Raw genomic sequence first — 18,567 nt, forward strand, 5'->3', positions numbered from 1 at the left:
CTCAGCGTACACTCTGGGGGTCAACCCGAGACCACTGCGAGCCCCCACACAGACAGAAGTATATACTTAGTGATATACTTGCACTTACAGCTTTCAGCGTTGACGCACTTGACAGTCTTGATGCTAGCGTTGGACACGTGTGTTTGCAAAACTCATCTATAAATGTAGACTTGCACGAATGCATATACTCAAGACATGAGTACAAATGTATTTTAAGCTACTAATTAAGCTCATCACAGCTGCTATATAGAAGTGCACAGAAGTATAGGGTGCATATACATTTCCCACGCGTGCCTTCCTCTCAAGCGTTCTGCTTTGCCAGGCATTCAGAGCAGGTTCACTCGTGACGAGCTTAGTATGGGCTGCACATCTTATATTTCATGATTTCAGAAAGTTTTTTTTTTTTCAATTTGTTTATTTTTAAATTTTTTAAATGAGCTGAGCCATCAGTTGGATCCTTCCATCCATCTATCCATCCATCCTTCCGGACATACATATATCCAAATTGAGTTCTTGGACGTGCTGAACAGGTCGCCAGGTTGCACCTCTCGGCACTTTTGCATGTGAACTTTTGAATGCAAACATCATACATTCAGGTCCCACTAACTTTATGGCTGTAAGGCAGCATCACTAACCATTATACTGACCTGCCACCAGCTGATACCAGAAAAAACAAATAAGCTCACGTTTGAAAACTATGAGAAACAAAAGAACAAGTTGCCTGCTTAATTTTTTGCACATTTTATTTGAGCGCTCAATAGATTTACAGTAATGTGACTATAAATTTGATGTTGATTGTGGTTCAGATGTGTGAAAATGTGTAATAGTTGAACATTGTGCTATTTTTTTTTCAGAATTGAAATGATGTTTTCTGATTTCTTACAGGACGGAATGAGCTGATTGCACGTTACATCAAACTTCGCACAGGGAAGACGCGAACCAGGAAGCAGGTGAGTCCTCAGCAAATGCCTTTTCTAGCAGACACTATTTTTGAACCCCTTTGGAAATCCACTTGTGTTGAGTGATGCCCCAACACCCTGTGCAGCGCCCTCCTCCTCTTCCTCTTCCACCTTCTCCTGCCACCGAACCTTCAATCCCACCCATTTGGAGGGCTGGAGATGACGATTGATTTAGGGCCAGGACCCAATGCACAGATGCTATAGGATCATATGTCGGTGTTGTTTCTTCACCACCTCATGGAGCTGGGGCTTGTTAGACGGAGAAAGAAGCTGGGGAATATAGTGATCTGGATGGGCGACTGAGGCGGGACGCGAGGGATTTGGAACTCTATCCTCGCTCCGGTATCTGATATGGAAGGACTGATGTATGGGGCAGTGATGGATGTGGAGAGAAGGGCCTGTGCTAAGTCATCTGGCAGAGTCATTGTGGGAATGAAAAGGAGGAGATGAGAGAAGGAGGGTCAGTGACAGATCAGAGATAGATATGGAGACAGGCTGGGGTGTAGACGGACACTTGCTGGTTCATCAACAGTTATCGGAAAAGTTCTCTAACACACAGATTTGATGCGGCATATTCTCTTTTAGTTTAAGATGTACTGTATGACTCTGAAAGTTATCCCAACCACAGACATGAAAGGAATTTAGTCTAGCAAGATTCTTTTTCAGACACAGTCTACAATTAAAACAAACAAACAAACAAACAAAACACAAATAGCTATTGAACTGTTAGAATTAGACAATGGCCACTGGTGGACGGTGGGCCACATGGGGCCCTCGAGCCAATTTACAAATGTCATTGAATGAGTATTCTAAAATGTGATTGGAGGAGGAGGGACTTATTGACCAGTTGTCAATTTTTGTAGGTGAAAAACACCAAATGAGTGCATATGCATTCATTAATTTAATTTCCAATTAATGACTTCTTTTCAATCAATTAGAATGCTTGACACCCCCCCCCCCCACCTAGCATAGCAATAATAGTGTTATGTTATCTTGGTGGCATTCATACTGACCAAAGTTGTGTCGGGTTTGGTCGACAAACAATGATCTCAATAGACATCATCGTATATCTCAATATAAACTCAACTTGTGTTTAATATTTTACAGAAACCATTTATCGAATATCAGAGGTCATCAGAGTAACAGAGATGATTGTCGCCTGAATCTGCTCCTCTTCTTCGCTTTACCATGCTTCAAGACATATTTTCTTCATTGTTTCTCCAGTCCATGAGTGGACTCTTTATTGTTCCTCTGTTCTCTCACAGGAACACTTATGGCTTGAAAAGACATAAGTGTTTTTCCCCCTTCCGAACAGCTCCTAAATACACTGTACAATAACTGATTAGATCAAGTTGGTGAACATTAAGCAAATGAAAGGATTGACTGTAGAAAACACCATTAAAGAGAAATTGAGACTACATTTTCACATGGAGGAAAAAAAAAACTAACCTTTTCCTATAAAAGTTGATGACGCATCACTGATGTTTCAGTGATGTGTTTCTAACATGTTTACATTGTTATTGTCATTTGAACTTGACTTTACATACAGTACATTGTCATTCTAAACATGCTGATCCTATGGAAGACCCACAGGAGCTTTTCTGAGAAATGGACAACCCTCAGAGACAAACAAACATCATCATGAGAGGTGAAAGGAAGTGAAGTTAAGCTGAAGTTTGAACTATGAGAGGAAACTGGCGAAGAGGGAAATCCCTGTACACATACGGGCTGTGGCGCAGTTGGAAGAGTGAATTGTCTTCTAATCCCTAGGTTGGTGGTTTGATCCCCAATCTCTCCCTGTCAACGTATCCTTGGGCAAGACACTTAACACCAAGTTGCTTGGATGGGTTAGGAAGCACCTTGAATGGCACCTGTCACCACTGGTGTGTGTCAGGGAATGGTTGAAATTGCTGGATCATGTAAAGTGCGTTGAGACTGTTGGTGCTAAATTGCGACCACAGGTGAATTGGGTTTATCATGACATGCGGTGCTAAATATTGCGGCATTGTTTATGTACACGTCTTCCAGGTGTCTAGTCACATCCAGGTTCTCGCCCGACGAAAGGCCAGGGAGATCCAGGTGAAGCTGAAGGTACGCTACGTGAGTCAACTTTTATGTTTTTCTACATCTTTCACTTGCATTGAAACATTGTGAAACATGTTTTCTCTGTGCTCGCTTCTTTTGTGGTTGAGCGGTCTGTTGTGTTGTCTTATCTGATTCGACATCGACTCGCACAGGCTTTTAGAGTGTAATCAGATAAAGGTGTCTGCATCCAGCTGTTATTATCACAGATACAATCAAGTTGAGCAGCAACAGATGGAAAAGGAAGGTGAAAACATTATTACCCTGTATTATGTCCTCTTATAATGAAGTTTCGTGTTTTTTGTTAAAGGTATTTCAGCATCCGCTGCTCCCACACTACCATGTATCCACATTCCATTAACACAAAGACACAAATGATGGTCTATTTTAATTGCACTTTCTAATTGATGCTAGTTTTCGATGGGATGCTGACACATTTCGATGAAATGCGAACATATTTCACAAAGCCCCGGCGGCTTGCTGTCCATGATTATGAATAAGATGAACCAAACGCAATTTTCAGGAAACAAATTAATCCCCGCGTTATCCCCTTCCAGGTATTACGTTTGGTTAAGTACCGCAATAAAAGTTTTCCTGTGGGCTACGCTGAGAGCTTACACATCCCTGTCCCCCCAGTACTTTCTCAGTTTACATTTCTCATCCGCATTGCACTTGCATTCTCGCAGTCACAGCAGGCAACAGGCACCTTGGACAGTAGCCATGAGGGTTCAGCTGGCAGGGCTCTGCACCGGTCACAGGGTTGGTCCCTGTGACAGGCCCTTTTAAATACGTCTTTGGTGTAACTGAGAGCCCTACCACATGCACCCCCCATATTTCAGCTATGCCCTTGTGTTAGCCAGTTCTGAGAAGAAGAATGCACTGTGTGGCCTTGCCCATTTGGGCTGGGCGGCAAGTGCTTGTAGTCCTCTGTGGTTTGGAAACTGCTGACAGAGGGGGATTCACAAACAAGAGCTGTATCGATTTACAGTGCGCCACGCAACATCAACAATTAGTTTTTATCCTCGTCCCATTTCAAATCTTTTTAATGACATTAGTATTTTGTAGTTTTGATATTGTCTTGATATCCTTGACTTCCAGTGTGACCTCCAACAGAAGCAAGTTGTCATCACTGGGCTCACCCTGCCAAAGCAATAAACTTAACTCTTGACCCAAAGGCCCTTGACTGTAATATCACCTTCTCTGCAGCTCTCTGCCTGGCAGGGATTCACCAGTGATGCAAGCGGGCCTCAGCCATTCATTTCCCCTTTTAGGGCTCTGCTCATGTTAGCGGTAAAGTGGGGCACTGATCTAAATGGAGTCTGACGAGTGCTCTGCCTTTGCTTTACAGTGTGTTTTCCTTACCTCTTACTCTCTGTCCCTCTCTGTAGGATCAGGCCACCAAAGACAAGGCCCTACAGAGCATGGCCACCATGTCCTCAGCACAGATCATCTCACCCACCGCTTTCCAGAATAAGATGGCTCTCCAGGGCCTCTCTAGACCGGCTTACCCCACAGCTGGTGGGGTGAGTCTCTGACCACTGCCCTTGACCTTTGTAAAAAAAAAAAAAAAACGTAAAAAAAAACAAAACATGGCTTTAATGAAAGTAATATCCTTGCTTAATAGGCTCACACATTTATGCATGTTTGATTAATTTATAATGCTAATGCTATATATTAACTTAGTTGTCCATTTTTAGACTAGATTCCATTTTAAATTTGTACTATTTCAGTTCATGAGCTTGATCATTTGACCTGTTGATACATCTTTCTGAATAGTTCACTCTGTAGAATTTCTATGTTCAACGTCTGCATCACACATATCTCAGATTCGTACGATCCCATGGAGAATAATCCCAGTTGTATGAAAATCACCTGCATGGTGGAACTATTTTATTTTATTTTTCAATTTATTGTTCTTCCCAGTTCTGGCATGGGGCCCTTCCAGGACAGCCAGGAGGCCATGAAGAGTAAGGAGCTTTTTCTTCTACTCAATATCGCCGTCCATCAGTAATTTCTCATGTGATCAACTTAATAACCATCAGATAAATTTCAGTCAGGCAGCGAATCTGAGACCATATTAAAGCACATCAGTGCAATTATAAAGAAAAGTCTTCAGCTGCCTGACATTCAGCATACCACGCTGCTCCCTGTGTCTTCAGAGGTCAGCCGGTCCAATTAGTATATGAGATGGGGTCATGAGGCCGAGACGGTGCATAACATGCCTCTCCCTTTCTTGTCTGCCTCTTCTTTCCAGCATTAAGCCCTTCTCCCAGCAGAATTATGCCATGCAAGCGACCGGCCCGGCCCCCATAACAGGTGAGTGAGCTTTCTTTCCTCCGCTGCGTTGACAGAAGGCTGTCGTGTCAGCAAAGTGATGAGACAAGCTCAGCTCATCATGAAGAGTTTTCTTTAAGGCCAGACAACTGCATTCAATTTTGGCAATGTTTGGAAGTTTTACTGTGTTACGTTCAAACTGTACATTTACCCATTTGCCACTCTCTTACCTGCAGGCTATGAAAGCACGGTGGGGCTCTCCATGTCTCCTGGTACCCCCCCTTGGCAGGGCAGATGTATCGCCAGCTCCAAACTGCGAATGCTTGAGTTCTCCGCCTTCCTGGAGCAACCTCAAGACCCAGAGACTGTGAGTAGAGTGGAAACAAGCGTCTTCTTCTATCAGTGCTTTAGCAATTATCATTGTTGAGTACAACATAACTCAATCAGATATACCCGGAAGGCATTTAGTTAATGATTTTACTCGGTACACATATAGAGGTCCATAAAACATTAAAAGCTAAACAATATATAAATCACCAACATAATCAATATTTCACTTGTACACAAACATGAAAATCTAAATGTGACAGAGACAAAAACTTCCAGAACCAAGAGTGCCAACTTCTCTTTAGGTTTAGTTTATGACTTTTAACTAAAGTTTGCCTTCCTGCAATTTCTTGAAAACTTTTTTTTCGCAACTAAAGGAAAATGCATTCATACAGTATACGTAAATTGCTACACCTCTACTCTCTTATATTGAACTTTATAACCTCGCTTACATTTTTGTGTTATGCTACAAAAGAAAACCTGTTAGTGATGTTGCTCTAAAACCTTAAACCCAATACTTTCCTATAATTTGGACTCAGTTTTATTGGATCTGAACCTCTCTGAGAATCTGTTGCCCCCATCAAATCAGAGATATTTATACAGCAGAAAGGCTGGACAATATAAGTAACAATATTGTCAAAAATAATTTCTTCAATGAAATATTCTATTCATTGACTGCTACTGAATGATTTTATCTTTTTGTTTAGCAATGGCAATAGCACTGCACAATGATAATAAATGTAAGAAACAAATTAATAAAACCAACAACAGGTTTGAACATTAAATCTTGGAAAACATGAAGAAGTTGTGTCATAGATAAAAAATGTATGTTGAATACAGTCAAAGACCCACAGTTGACTGTAAATCTCAGTTACAGCCGGTGCAACAGGGGTGGAACTGGTGGGCAAAGTAATGAGATAATGAACACAATAAATATGAAAGAATCTCGCAGTATGCGCAATACAACAGATGTCATTTACTGTCCAGCTGCACATTTGGCCTGAAGAGCAATTTCAACAATGAGACATTTGCCCTTTTTGGCTGTCCTTATCTCCTGTTATGCACTTTTGTGTTTGCAGTTCAATAAGCACCTGTTTGTGCACATCGGCCAGTCGAACCCAAGCTATAGCGACCCTTATCTGGAGTCGGTGGACATCCGGCAGATCTACGACAAGTTCCCAGAGAAGAAAGGAGGCCTCAAGGAGCTGTTTGACAAAGGGCCACACAACGCTTTCTTCCTTGTCAAGTTCTGGGTAAAAACAAATCCAACTTCAAATTACGAAGAAAGTTGAACTCAACATAATTCAGAATCTAAAACAGAATCAGAAGTACAGGTGTACCGAAGTGGCCATTGACTTCTTCGTGTTTTTTTTTTTTAAAGGGTTCTTTTTTTTGTTTTTATATATGTTCAGTTGAGGGATTTTATGTGATCATAATTCAATTTGAAGTGCTGTCCAGACTCCAGTCTGAGATTGCCTTTTGTTATGTTTCATCTACCATCATATAATCCTTCCCAAGTCATGGAGGTAAAGTGAGAGTACAGTGAATGCTCTTGCTAATGTTTTGTGGCACCTGTTGGCTGTTAATGGCCTAGCGGTGTTAACTGTGTTGAGATAGCTTAAGCAATGGCGTTAAAAGAACTTAAAGGCGATTTAGGGTTAGAATGAATGGAAAGTCATTGCTCGCATGACCTGATTTCTTGTATATATGCCAGAGAAGAGTGCACTGCTATATACAGTAGCAAGCATTTGCTATTGTGTGTGTGTGTGTGTGTGTGTGTGTGTGTGTGTGTGTGTGTGTGTGTGTGTGTGTGTGTGTGTGTGTGTGTGTGTGTGTGTGTGTGTGTGTGTGTGTGTGTGTGTGTGTGTGTGGCAGCCTTGGGGAGAGTGGCAGGACTGATCTTTCACTAGGAGAAATGTGATCCCTGACACCTGTCCCTGCACTATTAGACTCTGTCCAACCCTTTTGGTCCCCCATATTCTTATTTATAGATAACACCCCCCCACTTCAGAAAAGGAGAAAAAAAAAAACACCCACACAACACACATTATTACATGCTGAGAATGATAGGAGAGCAACACGTGATGACAAAGTCAACATAAAATGCAACCGGGTGGATGAGATTGTGATCGAAGACCGGAAAGTTGAAGAAAATCCAAATTAAGATGCAATAAAGGATGTTTTGCCAGAGAGAAAGACATACAACTCTCTGATGTGGCCACATTGCTTTTTAGCTCAGGACAAGACCTTTGGTATTTGTATCATGCACAGCATGTACACAGTCACAGACACCCCCACTCACCCTCTCCTTACACTACCTCACACATATGTCAAATGGATAAACACCTCTGTGAAAAGACTTCCATTTTCAAGTAATGTAATGAAAAAAAAAAAAAAGAGGGCAACACGACTCTTATGTCCATATTTTTTGAGGGAGAATAAGTTGCACAACTTGCTTATGACCTAAAGACATTGTAAAATATCTTGTAAATTAATCTGTAAATGTATTTCTTTGAAAGTAGAATAATTCAATATGGTTGAACTTTTTTTTCTCAAAGTCAAACTTTACGACGCATGTCAGATTCATGCCAGCCATGGGAGGTTGTTTTAGGCCAGGCATCATGCCTACCATCCAATGTGTCTCAAATACATCCGTCCAAAGGCACGAGCTGTTGCTGCCTGAGTAAACCACAGCGATCAGTGTCCTACGCTTTGGCTCGGCGTACAGATTACCATCCACCTGCCACAGAAACAGGCAGACAGAGTCTTAGACAGGGGTCTCCAGTTTGCTGATGGTGAATTAGATTCAGATATAAAGTTGGACGTGTTTTGTTTTGTTAAAGCACAGTAACAGGAATCACTATGAAGGAGGGTGGATGGAAACTGTCAGGTCCTCTGTGTACTCTTTGTCTGCTGTGGTACAGTGCTTGAGTGTGGATTGACGAGGTACATAACGTGGCCTTAATGAAGAGTGATAAAACCATTATTTTCACTACTGTGAAACGTGATTGCTCTGCCAGGTTAGTAAAAGATCAAACGAAGCAACATCTTTTGTATTGGACAGTACATTAAAAACACAGACAGCATAAAATGTAGAGAGATTGTAGAAAAATAACAAGGACTTAGAATGACAACAGATAAAACACCTGTGAAGACAGTGTTACAGAGGTCTAATCTACTGAAGATAAAACTATGTATTTCTTTTTTCTATTTCCTGTTCACACATCAGCCCCTTTATTCTTTTTATTCTTGTAATTTCCTTCAGTCAAATGTAAGATGTCTTTCAGACTCCGGTCAAGGTTAATGACCACAATGAGTATTTGTGGCTTCTTTTCCCACATTGAAGTTTTATCTTTATTAAACTGAAGGAAGTTCAGGCCCATCAACTGGACTGTAGTCTCCAGGTGAAAGAGTGACGTAGAGCTGTATGTCATCTGCAAACTTAAAATGAGGCATTTTGTTGTTAGCGTGTGGGCTGAGAATTGAGCCCTGTGGAACTCCATATGTAATATTGTTCTGCTCAGACTTGAAACAAAAAGGTCCAAGATTGGATTCAAACCAGTTCAGTGCTGTGCCAGAGATGGCCACCCAGTGTTTCAGTTGGTCTAACAGCATGTCATGATCAGCAGTGAACGCAAGTGAAACCAGGGTTAACAAGAGCTGTGGTAAGACAAAGACTTCACAAAAAGACACCAAAGCCAATAAAGTTGTGTAATTTTAAGAAACTATCTTTTTAACCATTTTAGCGGGGAATCAAAGACTTGATATGAGCATAAGGCAGACCAGAGTGACGACTCAACAGAAAAATCTCTTTGGCTTCATTTACTGGGGAGTTTGTTGTATTGAGGCCACTGCTGACTTTGAAATTCAGAGTACAGCTTCACCCAGTGCGGTTTGGGGTACCCTCAGTTGTGAATGTCAAGTTCAAAGTGCTGTCTTCTATCACATGCCACCAGATGGCTTTGTATGTATGACATTACCCTCATCACATGGTTGACTTGCACATAATTTACTGTGGCCAGATAAAAACTGCCAGTGAGTGGCACTGTATTGGAACAAGACTTGGCCAGTCCTTGGAAAGAGCAGCCATGGTATTTGATACAGGGGTGAAGGAGAAGGAGGGGATGAGCTGCCCTGTCGTATATCATGAAAAAAGGAGAGCACGACAGCAATAAAGAGAAGGAGATAGGAATAGGGACACACACGCAGTGTGAACAAGAGATAAACATGGCAGGCGAAATGCTGGGCGGCACGTAACCATCAAGTCATTCATCAGTGAAATATTACTCTCTTGATTCATGTCGGAGCCTGGTGGAGTCAACAGTTATGACATGTGCAATGCCTTGCAAGAGGAAAACAAGCTCATGGTGTTGTCCCCCTTTCAGGTTGTTCATGTAATCATATCCCACAGGGGCACCTATGACAAAACTCCAAAAATCTATATGAAAGCAAGGAATTTCAACTCCCTGATGGAAAAAAAGAACGACAAAGATGCTCCTGGCCATGAAAATAAGCAAAATGAAATCCTCGACAATATGTTAACCTCATTACACCATTGTGAAAGATGAGAAAAGCCTACGTGATCGCCATCCTGTGACATGGCAGGTCATGACTTAGGGCTGTACCGAGATGCAGGTTGGCATGGTGACGGTGACAGGCGGCTGACCCTCCTCCAAAGCTATGGCATTCTAAATTAAATTTCTAACAACCCCCCCCCCCCCCCCAATGGCCGGTAGCCGGCCCGCTTTTCTCCTCACCTCCCTCAGTGCCCGTGGCCCTGTCCTAACGGATTGTCTCACGCCTTTGAAGTGCAGGGGGAATCCGATTTGAGCTGGCTCTGCTAAATTGTTACACACCCAGCCTGCCCACCATGATCTAATCAGCCAATTGCATGCTGCTGATTGTAATTGGATGAATTCCCTCGCAGGCTGTTAGGGAAGCAGGGAATGGCGGTTCGGGGAGGGTCACTAGGCCCTAGGGATGAAGACAAATAGAGGAATTACACGAGCCAGGGATGAAGATGAACGGGGTGATGAAGAGATGAGAGGAGGCTGAGCGGTGTCTCAATGGCCCATTAGAAGACAAGAGCCCGACAGGGGAAAAGGTAAAACAGCCCAGCTGTCTGACAGAGGAGACAGCACCTCCGTCTGATCCAAAATCTGATTATACTCGCCTCAATTCAAACTTGAACAAGTGGGAGGATCGGGGGAGGCTCGGTCTGCCTCCACCCGAGGATGAAGAAACTTGAGTTTCCACTGCCTTTAAACTGAAACCAAGTTACCAAATACTTGACAATCTCTCAAACTGAGTTGTTGCTGGAATGTGTGTCAACATTTGACTGACAAAAAAAACCCCAAAACACTTGAACTGATTTTGGTGGGGATGTTTGGTGCTCTGATGAGGCCCTGGCTTTTACATCTTGTGATCACTTACAAAATCCCCAGATCTGTGCCTGACATGATGAACTCTCCTCATGACAGGAAACTGGCTCTGCCCTGTCATTTTCACTGACTAAAAATCTGTCCTCAGTAATTAAATCTCTCGGAAGTCTTCCAATTTGTCTCCCATTGTTTGGTCAGTGATGAACATATTTGGTTTTTGCAACCTTTTGATTGGAGTCAGCTTATAGGCGAGCATGGAGGTATATTGTTGTTGCAGTGCACACACTCCATCACATAACTTCACTGTACCATTTGCACTGACAATGACAAAGCTTTTTAAAAAAATTATTGTTTTTATCCCATTGCGCACCAGTATGCTTTAGACCAGAAAAATCTTATCTACTGAGGTTCTCCAGGAACAAAGAGTCAGGCATAGAAGGAGAGACACACCATCTCGTGAATCTTGAAGCTGGATTTAACCATGTTGCATTAGCTAAACTCGGATCTGTTCATTGGATACCTCCTGGCTTTACCGAGGATCTCTCGCGGGCTTTGTTGAGCCGTAGCACCTTCGGCGATGCGTCTTTGTCAGGCTGGCACACATGTTCCCTTAAGATCCTTATCTGGGAGCAGAAAACCAGGACCTGATGTTGCGTTATAGATTAAAGAGCGGGTCCTGCATATCCTCAAGCTTGTGGATGGATTGTGTCTCCAGTTTCAAAGAGGAGCGTTTACATTGAAGGGGAAGTGAGCCTCGCCTGGCGTACATCGATGCACATGTCATTGCGCTGCCAAACCAAGCATGGTTTCTGCATGGTGAGACTGACAGGTGTGTATTAATGCTCAGCGGAGCCTGACATGTGTTTCTTCCTTCCAGGCGGATCTCAGCATAAACCTGCAAGATGACAGCCACTTCTTCTATGGCGTGTCCAGCCAGTACGAGAGCTCAGAAAATATGATCATCACCTCGTCCACCAAAGTCTGCTCCTTCGGCAAACAGGTGGTGGAGAAAGTGGAGGTAAGATGAGGATACTGGAGGGCCCGTTACCATTAGAATTTTAACTTTTGTGAGAATACAATGACTTCACTCATTGTGAGAACAAATAAGACTGCACTTGAATATAAATAAACTTTTGAAATATATACAGATCGGCCCATGTCCTATACTGCCTTATGCAAGACTGGGGAAAAAAAACAAACAAAAAATTATGACATATCCCAATCAGTTTTGGATGCTTCTTAACAAAAATTCTTCACATTTAGTCAAAATACATAACAAAAAATACATATAAAAAACATACAGCAATGACATTCAAATCATTTGATCCCTATATATAGTACTAATATCAGCTATTTTTCAATGGAAGTTGTGTTGCATTACGAGATATTACATAAAACCCAAAGCTGTGCTTTTTAGCCTTTTATAGTCAGTTTACCCACGGGCCTTGTGAGCATACGAGCAGAAAATTACTTGTTTGGCTTCTTCTGATTTCTTTGTTTTATGGCATTACCGTTCTTATCTCACGGATGTGGCTGACTTCCTGAACAAATTGCTCAGAGTAATGCGCACGACTTCAAACTTTAAAATAGAGTAACTACAAAAGTGTATGACTCAGAGAGTTAGTCAATTTGCAACTGCTCTTTTTGTGGTTAGTGTCAATGGAAGAAAGGCTTTCTTGCAGCTCCAGCTGTTGTGGTCGGCATGAGGGGGAAAATAACCCCACAACACAGGATACTGGGAACCCTGGAGATACTATTCTGCTCAGAAATGAAAGTACATTTTTTTTTGTTGGATTGGTATCAGTTGTTACATTTTAGGGCAGTGATTAATCCAGGAAAGGTGCTACTTTACAGTCGCCTTGAAATCCACACGACTTCTGGTAAATCGAGGAGCGCTCTCCGTTTTGTGACTAATTAGTAGGAATTATGTTTTAATGATTTTACAGCATGAAGAATGTTTTTTTCAATTACGCTTGCGTGCAGTTCAGCTATAAAATTACCTGTGCATATCAAGTTAGGCTGATCCAGTGAATGAAATGTGGTGTAATATTTATACTTGTTTACACATTAGTTGGCACAGGAACTATTTGTGCTAACTCTTGTTGTTCGACTTGCAACACTACAACCCGGCTTTTCTTTTGGGAAATTATATCTTTTTTATGGTCGGAATTTCGAACACTAGAGCAGTGACCCCAAAGATTCACAAGTGAGGGGTTTTTGGACAGTATGTATATGTTATATGTGTGGCTACAATTCAAAAAGTTTGCATCGCCTATCAGATATTAGAGGACTGCTATTGCAACATCAAGAGGTCATGGCCATGTAAAACCACAATGATCAACTTGAGGAGTGATAAACGGCTACTAGTGGAGATGAATTCCAGTCAGCTCCGGCTGATCTGTGGTCAGAAAACAGTCACGATTCACAAATCTCCCCGGTGTGACTAACTGTTATGTTTCCTGTAACTATATGCAATAGTAGTCCTGCCCCCAACCACTGCTGATGGATTGTACAATATAAACACACACACATCCCAAGGTAGAGCCATCTGTCTCGGTAGGCCACATGATTATATTTAATGGCTATGTTATGTGATTATGGTTGTCACAAGAAATATGTTTATTGTCAAATCTGGCATGCCATATGCTGTATTAGGTGTATTGTATTACACACATTAGACCTTATCACATAGATGTTCATATCCAATGCATCCATTTGACTCTCAGTGGAATATGTATCTGTGTGTGTGTGGATTATTTTTTTTTTTGGAATAGATTTAACAATATATTTCTTTAATGTGTTTTAAATCCTCTTTCAGTTTTATGTATGTTGTCAGATATTAGATTTGGCGCTTATATGTGTCTGTTTTCCCCAGACGGAGTATGCACGCTTTGAGAATGGGCGCTATGTGTTTCGGATCCACCGTTCCCCGTTATGTGAATACATGATCAACTTCATCCACAAGCTTAAACACCTACCGGAGAAGTACATGATGAACAGCGTACTGGAAAACTTCACTATCCTACAGGTATTTCACGGGAACTTCATGCTGCGTGCGTGCTGTTGTTTTGGTTCCATTATTATGAAGAGTTCAGACACTGGATTAACAGGTGTTTGTTAACGTTCAGGTGGTCCAAATGTAAAAATACTCGACTATCATCTTTGATTTGGGGACAATATCAGCAGGCTTGAAATCGAACACCTATGCTGTTCATGTGGACAAAAATCTGTTTTTCACACACTGTAAATATTCAATCAGCAGTTCAGGTCAGTAGTAACAAATGTCTTCATGGGGAGTTCAGATTATTGTTGTAGAACTTGTTATCATCAGTCTGGACCTTGGGGATGAATTCAGTGCTTCTCTATGTGAATGGACAATCAGGAGAGCAGCTCTTTTGTCAAAATATTGTCTTCCTCACCATCTTTGGTCTTTGAGGTTTGATATGTACAGTGCTGCCTTTTAGGGCAATTTATTTGAAATTGTGATTATTTATTTATTTTTTGCTTTTACCTTACCCATTGATCCAGAAGTCAGATAAAAACATAAACAGATACATTTTCACTTTGAAAGGATTTCCCCAAGGTTCTCTATATTGAAATAACTGAGCCCCACTCTGCAAGGGTTAATGGTCCACCTCTAGAGTAGAGAGCGTTCACACCTCCAACGCCACCAACTAAGCAATCAGACCAGTTGTTTTTTTTGATCCCACCAAATGTGTGAGACATTTGAACACATTCTGAGAATATGTGTTCCTACAATAGTATAGTTGGAGTGGGTCCTCGCACTTATAACACAGATCTTTATGTTGAGCGTGCAGCCGCACATTATATCTCGACCCCAGAAGGTTGATCCTGCTGCAGTCTGATGAACAGCCCTAAAATCTTTTGCACACCTCTTATCCTCAGGTGCTAAGAAAGAACAAAACAAAATGTTTGACATGTTGGGAAATGAGTTTGAAACATATAAAGGTTGGTCGAATATGAAACGGAATAAGACCGCCTTCAGAGCTGCTTTCAGAAATGTGATTCTAAGAAGTAAGAAATTGTGCAGACCCCCTCTCTGATCTCCGAATTGCTGAAACATTACAAGAAACACAGACACACCCACTCACAAAAACACACAAAGGTAGAGACCCGTTTCAGATCATGGCAGGTCTGTTTTCACGGCGTTGCTACTATGGTTTTTCCAGTTCAGACTGGAAACGTTGAAAAACCCTGGAATTAACTCCTGTTGCAATCTTTAGAATTAATGTGAGTGTGACTCTGTGTCATACATGCGTTAATGAAAATGCTGATCTCGTCATTCACTATTCATGTCCTTTCATTCACCATCCTGTGCTGAAGACGCACACGAGGCGACACCGACGCTCATCTTTGAATAAATAAATCAGATCGCTCTGATGTACCATTAACAATTTATTTTCTACCTCTGAACGACATTGTGACTGTTTAGTTAATGATCTTGTCTCCTGTGCTAGAAGTTTGGCTCTTCTGAATGAGTTGGTGAGCTCTGTGCAGAACCTCCACACAGAAGGAAAAGCGAAAAACAGCGCAGTGCCATAGTAACCAAGCAGTCCCCAACAACAGGCTTCAAAGAAATTAGTGTTCCTTCGATTGCCGGCTACATTCCTACAGTATAAGCCAAGGGACAATGACCATATTGAGCCCACACTGACGACTACATGGCAGCATGTCATTAGGTTTCTCAATGGGCTGATTTAGCTCATATTAACCGCCAACAGCTCATAAACAGATGAGCACACACATATAGACAACAGATACATGCACACAGATTCCTCACTGCCTTGCTGAGCACAATAGATCGATTTGGCTTCTCTGACAAGTGTTGCATTCAATGCAGCTCAGTAGAGCATAATGAGTTATGAAGTCGTGTGCTTGTGTCAGGGCTTTTGCATTGTCACATGACTACAGTCGTATTTTTACGTCTCCATCTTTCTTTAGACATGAGAAAGCTGTTCAATTGCGTGCACTGAAATTAAGGTTGGGAAGGTTTCTCTCCTGAAAACACTCTTGTTTGTTTGCAGGTGGTGACTAACAGGGACACGTTGGAGACCCTGCTGTGCATAGCCTACGTATTCGAGGTGTCCACTAGTGAGCACGGTGCGCAGCATCATATCTACAGGCTAGTCAAAGACTGACAAAGCACTACAGTCTGGACTTTCCAGCTCTTAGACAATTTGTAGCACATCAGTAAGCAACAATTCTAAAGAACGGACTATTTCTTCCAAAAGCGTCAAGCTGAAACCATACAACTTGGTCGGGAGCTCAGAATAATACAGTGGCCGTGTCAGCAGAGGATATGGGGACTGTGGAAGCTGTGTGAAAAGTGGCAAGAAGAAATGGAGAGAAAAAACAAAAGTACAAAAAAAACCATGAAGGACCATCATACACTGTGGTCTCTATACCAAAGGAGCCGGACATAGCCAACAAGACCTGCATGAGAACGTTATCATTGGTGGTGTTTTTCATCTCATTTTTACTAGAGCTTGTTTTTAATGTAGATTCTTTTACACAGGCATGTGCAGGGGGTGTTTGCTACAGAGGAGTTTGGCTGCCTCAGGGTGCCATCTAGTGACATTACTGTGTATAACAATGGGAAAAATAGCGTGAGAAGTACAGTGAATCCCTCTTTTGCACATCCATGAAATATCACTGTTTTTGTGCCAATGTTTATTGTTGTTTTTTTTTGTGCGTTTGAGTAATTATGTACAGTGCCACATCCATCTCCTCCTAAACCGGGAAGTGAAGAGGAGTGGCGAAAAATTATTTGAAAGAGCTATTGTATTCACTTCAATGTTTCTTCTTAAATGTTTCTTGTATTGTCTTATTGTTTTTGATTGAAAACTATCTGACTCCAACATAAGGCACATAATAACACTGCTAACTTGAACCAGATTTGGATCTGTAAGCTGAAGTTGTTCATATCTGTATCTCGCCCTGAAGTGTCAGATGAAAATACAAGTATTTCTTACATAACTACTTGCTGTTGTTGGATTTTGTACCACTCTATGTGGTGTAAACCAAATGGTTAACAAATATGCAGGGTCCTGAGGACCCCCAAAAAACTGTACCTTGACACTTTTTGACCATCTCATTTAAACATCATGGTCATGTAGTTTAAGAGGACTTCATAAAGAGACTTACCTGTGAGGCCATTCTGGTATGCATGATCAATTATGATGGCAGCAGCAGCTTCAGTTTGCAATAAGAAAAATCCCCTTACGTAGGAAAACAAAATCCACTAAGTCACAATGAATAAGAACTGATAAAAAGCCTGTAATGAAATTAAGACAAAGAATGTACAAGCATAACACAAAAAGGCATTTATCGTAAATCACGTGAAAATAGGTGATCTGCACATCCAGTGTTACAATCACATAATTGCATGTTATTGTTCACTGAAACGTCACATGGCAGCAGGACTTTCTGTGCATCTGACTTGCATTTTGTTTGGATCAGCCGACCACTGAGTGTCCTTTTCCTGAAAACCTCTATCATGTAGGGTGGGGGCCTGTCATTGCTGCTCCTGCTCAAGTCTTTCCTGAGTGATGCATACCACAGCACCCGCTTTGTCTTTCTAGATTTTTCACAATGTTGGGTTCACTTCTAAAACAGGCAAAAATAAAAGCATTCATAGTGCTCGGTGTGTAAATTAAAACGGTAATTTGAATCTGACAGTGGTTGTAGCTTCTACATTGAAGGTTTCCTTTTCAGACTGTTTCTTCAGATTAAAATTCTGAAGTCAATAATTAATCACTTCATGTTAAAGCCTGGAGCACACAACTTTGAAGATGGAAACAGTTCAATCCTTACTGCGTCAGTTAAAGCAGCCACTGCTCCTGGTGTGTGATCAATATGAATTTTGATTAGAACAGATGCAATTTACATCTTTAATGTTCATCCTTTGAAAAAGCTGGTTTGAGAAACTTTTTTCTTCTAAATACAAAATGACTGATATGGCAAATAATAAATTCATTTTGTACGCTTTTAGTGTAAAATGTCATTACAGCTGATGTTCAATGGAGATGACGACTGCCATCTGGTGCTGGGGAGTCATCATTACAACGCCACAACATTGGCTTAATTGATAAAGTGGGTTCTCGTCCATCTCAATGTTTGGTAGTTTAAGCCCCTTTCTCAATATGACCTTAATGTCAAAGTTTTTCCCCCAGATGGTGTGGAAGCAACAAACATGACAGTCTTAACCATTGGTGTACCTGATTGTGTAATTAAGTAAATGTGTTATGACTGTTCCGTCAAATACACGAAATAGGGGAAGTTACAATCACAGCGGCAAAAACAATACCCGGATACTCAGCGTTTAGGAACATGCATGGTGAAAGCTCTGAGAGCGCTGTCAGGTTCCATTAAATCTACCATGTTGTGGTCTAAATCAAAGATTGTGTTTTAGATTATATTTTCAGGTTTTTAAGTAAATCAACCATGTTATTTTTTTGTTCAAAAAGTCAAGTTAATGGTTAACTATACTTCTGACTATTGTTTCTTAGTTTTCAAACCATATC

At 41.4% G+C, this 18,567-nt stretch overlaps 1 protein-coding gene across 6 annotated transcripts in view; it reads left to right on the forward strand.

Moving 5' to 3' along the window:
* The window catches only part of tead4 (TEA domain transcription factor 4), a 37,985-nt gene extending 20,963 nt beyond the window's left edge, over positions 1-17,022 (forward strand). For 3 of the 6 annotated variants that reach the window (XM_080474874.1, XM_080474873.1, XM_080474871.1), the window contains 10 exons: positions 886-950; positions 2,988-3,059; positions 4,430-4,564; positions 4,965-5,008; positions 5,296-5,357; positions 5,552-5,682; positions 6,722-6,895; positions 11,901-12,041; positions 13,899-14,051; positions 16,069-17,022. In XM_080474874.1, the coding sequence (XP_080331000.1) occupies positions 886-950; positions 2,988-3,059; positions 4,430-4,564; positions 4,965-5,008; positions 5,296-5,357; positions 5,552-5,682; positions 6,722-6,895; positions 11,901-12,041; positions 13,899-14,051; positions 16,069-16,182 (1,091 nt within the window). In that variant the 3' untranslated portion in view covers positions 16,183-17,022. The remainder of the gene's footprint in view (positions 1-885; positions 951-2,987; positions 3,060-4,429; positions 4,565-4,964; positions 5,009-5,295; positions 5,358-5,551; positions 5,683-6,721; positions 6,896-11,900; positions 12,042-13,898; positions 14,052-16,068) is intronic. The other 3 variants (XM_080474876.1, XM_080474875.1, XM_080474872.1) reach the window with 1 other exon arrangement.
* The last annotated feature ends 1,545 nt before the right edge of the window (positions 17,023-18,567 follow it).

This window comes from Lipophrys pholis (genome assembly GCF_963383615.2).
Source record: "Lipophrys pholis genome assembly, chromosome: 11".
NCBI lineage: Eukaryota > Metazoa > Chordata > Actinopteri > Blenniiformes > Blenniidae > Lipophrys > Lipophrys pholis.